The sequence below is a fragment of the Amblyomma americanum genome, chromosome 9 (genome assembly GCF_052857255.1).
Source record: "Amblyomma americanum isolate KBUSLIRL-KWMA chromosome 9, ASM5285725v1, whole genome shotgun sequence".
NCBI classification, from domain to species: Eukaryota; Metazoa; Arthropoda; class Arachnida; order Ixodida; family Ixodidae; genus Amblyomma; species Amblyomma americanum.
This window is the reverse complement of record NC_135505.1, coordinates 109,884,618-109,891,972: the sequence shown is the minus strand read 5'-3', so window position 1 is coordinate 109,891,972 and position 7,355 is coordinate 109,884,618. Positions and strand designations below refer to the sequence as shown.

The following is a 7,355-nucleotide window of genomic DNA, read 5'->3' as shown; positions in this document are numbered from 1 at the left end:
TGCCGAGACTGCGAAAGCAAAACGTGCCAACCATTCTTCCAACAAACAAAAGTGTTAAGTAGACACCCCAATACGCTGACTCGAGAAATCATTGAAGCTGCTGAAATCGCCCGGCTAAATGACGCATGTATCAGTAGTCCCTCCATATCTTTGTCAAAGAGAGAATTAGAATTTCTATCTGCAAGGAAGTAATGCTGCTGTATCTGTTTGGTATTTTTTGTGTGCGTGGACAAGTGTGTATCACTCCTATGTGTTCTTTTTGTTGCTTAGAGCCTGATGTATTTATTACCACGTTCCGAGCAATAAATCTTTAGTTGAAAATCAGCGCTTGTCTTTGTGTATCATCCTGTGGTCCTTGTCTTTTCGCGCTGTTCTTCTTGAACATGAATGACCAGCCTCATTGCTCCGGTGGCTTTGGCATCCTAATTTGTACTGCGTGTTTCCGAACATCGGCATACCCACTGCGGTGGAAACAAAGCTGAAAAAGTGGGCAGAGATGCTTAGGGCTGCTTACGTGCGTGAATGCTAAGGCATGAGGCAGTGTGATCCACTGTGCACCGATTCCGGTGGCGCGATGTGTGACACACGCACACGCGTTTGACACCACCCATATGGAGGGTGAGGAGGACCCTTCATTGGAGGAAGGGTGTGTGCGCTTATATTCACGAATATATAATTACATCCGGTAAATTCGCCTGCAAGAATGAGAATTCCCTACTTTTTCTTTTGTTTCCAATATTTTCATTTTCTACGCATTCTAGTATAAGACAGAAAATTGTCCAAATCCTTCACTCCTTCTCCATGAGTGCGTTTGTTTTTGCAATGCACCCTGCCCCATCCCCCGCCGTGCGTATGTGCCGTGGAGCCTGAAGTCATCATCAAGGGTTTTAGATGCCGTAGGCCCCAGGGCCCTGCACCCAGACATTCATGATAGTCCATGTCAGCAGCGGCCCGGTCCGTTGATTTTCTGCTCCTTGCCCGTGTCCGCGGAGCACAACAGGGTGTCCTATTCCTTCCAGCCGGTCAGGTGCTCCAGGCCCAAACGGGGAGGATCCGCCGGGCATTAGAAGCGGATGGGGGTAAGGGTGTCGAATGGGTGGGTGCAGGGACAGAAGGAATGGGGGGGGGGGGGGGGGTTGATTCCCGTGTGGATCTAGGTGAATAGGAGGGTCACCTTCCGGAGACCCAAGCGAAAGTAAAAACTGCTGTACCACAAACAAATTAGACCCATTATTGACTATGCCAGCGGGTATGGGATCCACGCATGGCTGCGTTAGCAGTTAGTTTTGAACGCGTACAGTACCGTGTTGCTCGTATTGTCACCAGTGACAATAATCGATGCAGCGTTTCAGCAATGAAGGCATCTTTTGGCTCGGAACTTCTGTGTACTAAGCGCCTACGCAGTAAATAAAGAAAGTTCAACACCATTTCGATAAAACCTGGATTGATAAGCTGTGTGTGTTCTGCCCAATTGTGGTCACGCTTTTGAGGTACAAGACACTAGTTGTCGAACTAACGCTTATCAGAAGTTTTTCTTTCCGTATGTCATCTCTGTGTGGCACAAGCTGCCTAAAAACATCGATGTCTTCACATCTCTGGAAGTGTTTCACGCATTTATTCATAAACTAATTTCATCCTAAAAATGCATAATTGAATACGCAAGCGTTGTTTATGGCTGTTCCATGTGTTCTTAGAATAGTAACATTACCTGAACTGACAATGGCACTTGTAATGCTTGATTTTGTTGTACGTCTCCCCTGCAACAGTGCCTTCAGGCGCTGCAGTAATCCCTGAATAAATAACGGCGAACGGTGGAATCAGTTTTTATACTAAGACATACCAGTGAAGGTGCATACGTCAGCGGTTTGCATCCCTGCCACAAGCTGGCCTCCGACTTGACTGGCACATGCAAGTTATACGCACCTAAAAATCGTATGACGCCACCCGGAACACTGACAAAATCTTGGGCCACAATTTTGGAATGAATGTCTGGAAAACTAGCTCCACATGGAAGTAGTCCAGTGGAGAGTATATGTAGACGGACAACATGTAAAGGGTTGTCTGAAGTGGGGTGTCCAGCTTGCGGTGTAGGTCATGCGGCTACTTGATGACGTCAGCTCATTTTTCATGCCATCGCTGGGGATTTTCTCTGCCATCTGCGAGTACACACACACACACATACACACGCTGGCGTCTTTTTCGTAAAAGCAGTAGTAATGCGTTTGCGTTAAAAGAAATCTGTTGAATGGCACGTATAGAATGCAGCTCGTGCTAAATGTTATTATGCAGCATTTGAGTGCTACATGCTTGTAATGCCTTTGTTGCTGACTCATAAATGTAGTGGTTTGTGAACCAATGCAGAATAGCGGGAAGGAGTACATATGTGCAAAACTTTTGTCTATTCTTGTTCCTATCCCGAACGCAGCCGACGAACTTCGATGGAGGCGAAATTCTAGTCGCCTGTGTGCTGTGCGATGTCAGTGCTCGTTAAAGAGCCCCAGGTGGTCGAAAATTCCGGAGCCTTTAACTACGGCGTCCTTCAGTCTCAGTCGCTTTGGTACGTTAAGCCCCCATAAAGCAATCTTCTCCTGTACCAATTGTGACATCTTCATTTTTCCAGTCGGCCTGCGTATCATGAAAGAAAAGAATGAAGATAAACATCTTACATAGGTCAACAACAACAACAACAACAAAACCGTTTTTCAGGCCCTTTAATTTCAATGATCGTAACAGAAAATTTTATTCAGTTGGCTAAGAATATGTCTTTTAACTCGGCACTTTTTCGACTGCCTGCTTCACGTGTAACCGTCGGATACCTGGTTAAGAAAGAATTGAGGAAGAAAATTATGAGCTCGACATTGTGTTAGCTAATGTACCCACATACAAAAGTGAACGTTACAAGTTTGTTCATCTGTCGCGAAAGCATTGTTCAAACCTGGAAACTTCTGGGGCACCTAATAAATATTTAACCAGACAATGCTTCCTATCTTTCTCGCAAAAAATTGCACAAAAATAGAAACGAGGCGTCGCTCAACTCTTTCCTAGATGTCTCAAATTCGTGAACTCATTTTATACAGACAGCAGCACCTAACGTTTTGGTCGCCAAGTGATTGCTACTGAGAATACGCTTAATTACCACCGATTAGTACGCAGGCTTAGCGCGGTAACAAGTTAGGGCAAGAAAAAAGCTTGCCGCGAAATTGTGGCACTGGGCGGGGAAAGGTTAACAGAATAAACTTTCAGACAGTTTAAAACTAAATCATAAAAATTGGACATTCGTTACCCTTGGAGATTCAGCACGGCGGACTAGGGTAGAGCCACCGCGTTAATCGACAACATTGGGGTCCAACTGTTTACTGCGCAGGCCAGCACTGCCGATGTGACACGCTCGGTCGACTCTCAAGACTCCTCTTGATGGTGAAGACAGCTTGGGCGCGGAAATAAATGTCACTTTCGGAAAACCTACCCGCAGATGTTTCGTTTATTTTATAGCTGTTTTAAACTGCGATCCACTCCGATGGTGACGTTATGTAATGAAGTTATAGCTTAAAAACTATGCCTAAGGATAAATGGAAACAGTTTGCTGATTTAATGATTGAGGCTCTAATGTCGGATCGTGGGGCCACTTTCACCTCGTTATAACAAGATGCAACGATACGCATGTTTCGCTGACGGGCACTTTGTATTACGTATTTCTCATCACAACGCGCAGAGTCGAAGTTCGGAATTCTTTCTACGGTATTGTTTAAGTTTGTAATTTGATATTGATGTATACTATTTTATTCTGTTAGAACCCTCGTCTCTGGAGGGCCCTCCGTACGACGCAGCTAACATAACTGAATTTAACCAAAAATTAACCGTGATAAGAGAGCTTATGATTCGCAGCCCGTCCTGCCTTATCTTGACACATGACATTGTTAATGAGACAACTGGTCTTGCGACGTTGCTTTGTGATGACGTCACTCATGAAGACAGTTTGGGATAGGCTCGTTATAAAATGGGAAGTCGTGATGTTAGCTTCCGAGGAATATCCAGTCTAGTTACTGTTCGTCAGCAAGACTTATCAATTGAAGCAGTGAGAATGCAAAAATCAAGGAAGTACGCCCCTACCCGTCCAGCATATCTTTGGCTCCAAATTATTGAAATTCCTGTGCTGGTCAGCTTGTGAACGGTTTTTTGTGATGGCGGCGTCCCAAGCAATCGCCAGCTAGAGTGTTTCACATATTTTTTTGCCTCTCGGGATCAACACGTGTGAGTGACAGAGCGTTTCAGCGGCGACACATTTCGCTCAGCGCGCACTCCGACATACGCGGCTAGAGCGGCAGCCGATAAGCCGGTGATTGTCGTCCCAATAACCGCTGAACAACAAAAAGGAAAAGGCATTATCGCGAGCGGAGCGGTGGCGGAAAAGGCATTTCCTCAACACTCCGTGCAACAGCCGTGCGTCGAGAACGATATGCCTGCTGCAAGCGCGCAGTACACGCTGGTCGGGTTTTCCCCTGAACTGGACTGGAGGGCCCTGAAGTTCGTCAAACCCCTGCCTCCACATCGGGTATGCGGCGCCTGTGGCCTGGTGAGGAACAGAACCGCCCTGCTGCCATGCACACACGTGTTATGCGAGTGTTGCTACGAGCAATGCGGGCGGGATGGTTCGCATGCGTGCCCGCTGGACGGCAACCACTATGAAGAGGAAGATGTCGCTCTCATGGACTTTCCTGCTGAAGAGCTGCTGAGGAGGGAGGTAAGCGAAACAAAGAAAGTGACCCAAATGTGTACCGGAAAGAAGTTTTCACTGGAACAGCGCTCTTCGAAATATTTCGCAATTTGTCGTCCGAGAACAGTGTGTAAAGCAAAACCGATATGTTTTTTTTTTTTCAGTTGGAAAAGGCCTTTGGTCGCGACGCGCACTCTAAGGTTAAACGAAAACTAGATCCATTGTTATAAACAATCTGTCTTTTACATTATTCTCATCTTATCTGCCTGGTCGATTTGTCTGCGTTTAAACTGATGACGTAGGCTCTCATCCTACACCACTTATTTTGAAGGTCCCTAACGATCTATTTGTCCTTAGGTCTAGGTTTTTAATACTTAGAGGTTTTATCATTCACGCCCTATCCGTGACAATTAAGCTAGTTACTAATTAATGCCCAATCCAGCTGAAAATCACATTTCAAGCGACCATTATCCACTTAGTAATGCGCTAAAATATATTGCGGTGTGATGTTAAGAATCGCAACTGTAGCCGCCGTGGTGGCTGAGTGGTTATCGCACTCTGATGCTGACCCGAAAGACGCGGGTTCGATCACGGCCGCGGCGGTCGAATTTCGAAGGAGGCGAAATTGTAGAGGCCCGTGTACTGTGCGATGTCAGTGCACGTTAAGGAACCCCGGGTGGTCGAAATTTCCGGAACCCTTCATTAAAGCGTCCCTCTTAGCCTGTGTCGCTTTGGGACGTTAAGCCCCGATAAACGAAACCAAACATATCAGAGAGAAATTGTTCGCGATGGGCCACAACACGGACGCGAAAGTTGTAATGTGTCTTATGCTATACTAGCTATAGATGGCACCTTTCTTGTTACTTGAGCAGCTTTAATTATCTAGGGATAATTGTAGAACCGTATCCTAGGTGGAGTGATGCCGTTTCGGAAACTGTAAAGCAATTCAAGCAGAAACTTCGACATACATAAAATAACTGAGAGGCAGTCGCCTAAAGGAAAAAAAAACATTTATGGAGTGGAAATTTTTCCTTCGCTTTTTCATGGAATATCAATGAATTGTTTGCAAGTTGTACAGTGAATGTATCCTTACAACCTGGAAGCTGTGCGAACAAAAGTGGCTGGATTAGCCTGTCCATAGTTAAGCTGTCCTACGTCTCTGTGTTATCTGGGTAAAGTGAAACTTCAGACAGTTTACAGAAGCTGTGCTAACTTGAACGATTTCAATACAGGATTATCTCGTGCTCGCAAAAACGCGTACTGAGGGCCTTGTAGAGCCCATCCTCTTTAATGACGTCTTAAATCGTTAAAGATCACTCCTATCATACTGATATATTTAGGAAATTCCGTCTTTCCGAGCACAATTCTTGAATGAAGCCGATCAAAGCTATCATGGTTTTACACCCGATGCTTGATCATTTATAAAAGCTCATCAGTTGTTTTTGCAAGCGCTTTGAGCATTGTTATTTTCGATTTTTTTTTATTCTACGTTACCGGGAATGTTTTCACTTTGTTACAATAGCCATTAATGTATTTTCGGCTTGTTATCTTGGTTTGTAGAGTCGGTTTTTATGTTTTATTTGATTTGTGTCACTAGCTCTGTCTTACAGCCTCATCGTGATGCTAGTAGCGCTGTGAAATTAAATGAGAAAGCTCCCAGGTTATACAGATTACTGCCAAGTTGTAACGGCAGACAGATTGGCGCATCTGGTAGTTCTACGCTTTGATGTTAATTCGCTGCAGTGGCATCGTCACTAGGGCGTTCGGCTGCTGAGGCGTACGACCTCTGGCTCCGCAATTTGACCTCTAAAGAGCCATACATATTTCTAGTCGCGTACGCCGCGCGTGCCAGCTGCTGCGAAGAAAAGTAGTATAGAGGGTAGTTAAGCACGCCGACCACGCTGCAGAAAGGTGGAGGTGGAGGGTAGTTGCCGCATTGCGCATGCGCGCGCTGCGGCGAGGAGCTCCAACAGATGGGCTCTCCGTCGCCGCGTTGCAGAGAGGAGGAAAGGAGGCATCCCAGGTGTGCTGCGTGCTCCCTCCGTGACATCACACTCCATGACTCAGTGAAGCAGGAAAGCGTCTGCCGACATCGCATGCGCAGGGCATGAAAGCGGTTTCTGCATTGAACGCCGGAGCACTTTGATGCGCTCAACGGAACGCTAGAAGTGTTCAGTGCAACGCCGGTCGCCCACAGCCAAAGTTTCCGGCTGGGCAAGGTAAAAAAAGAACACTGAAATCAAAGTTGTGTCATACCACCGAAGCAATCGTTCGACATTCGGTTCCGCACCTTTGAAGCACTCAGTTTTTTCTTTCTTTTTGCCGGTTAGTGTATGCGACAGCTCGAATTGTGGTTCAACACATCGGCATATCTGAATGGCATCTGAACCGCGCCTTGAGTTTTCGCAGCAGCTGATAATGGGCGTCACCATCGCTCCCTCAAAAAGAACTTTGTCCTTGTAAATTAAGAATAGCGAGACGGCTCCCACAACTGGTGAAGCGCTTCGGTGTGAAGAGAAAAAGCTTCACATTATCATAACAGGACTAGTCACAATTCAGTTCTCTATTTAACAAAAGTGTTTGGTGACTTCACGGAAGCAATTTTCAGTCTCTTTGCCACTGGAAGAGATTACTTTCTTTT

The 7,355-nt window shown here is 45.9% G+C and overlaps 1 protein-coding gene across 3 annotated transcripts in view; it reads left to right on the top strand.

Moving 5' to 3' along the window:
* Positions 1-4,399: 4,399 nt before the first annotated feature.
* LOC144104039 (RING finger protein 151-like) overlaps positions 4,400-7,355 on the top strand; it is a 34,922-nt gene continuing 31,966 nt past the window's right edge. For 2 of the 3 annotated variants that reach the window (XM_077636822.1, XM_077636821.1), the window contains exon 1: positions 4,400-4,741. In XM_077636822.1, coding sequence (XP_077492948.1) covers positions 4,457-4,741 — 285 coding nt within the window. In that variant the 5' untranslated portion in view covers positions 4,400-4,456. Of the gene's footprint in view, positions 4,742-6,713; positions 6,934-7,355 lie in introns of all 3 variants that reach the window. The other variant, XR_013308419.1, reaches the window with a different exon arrangement.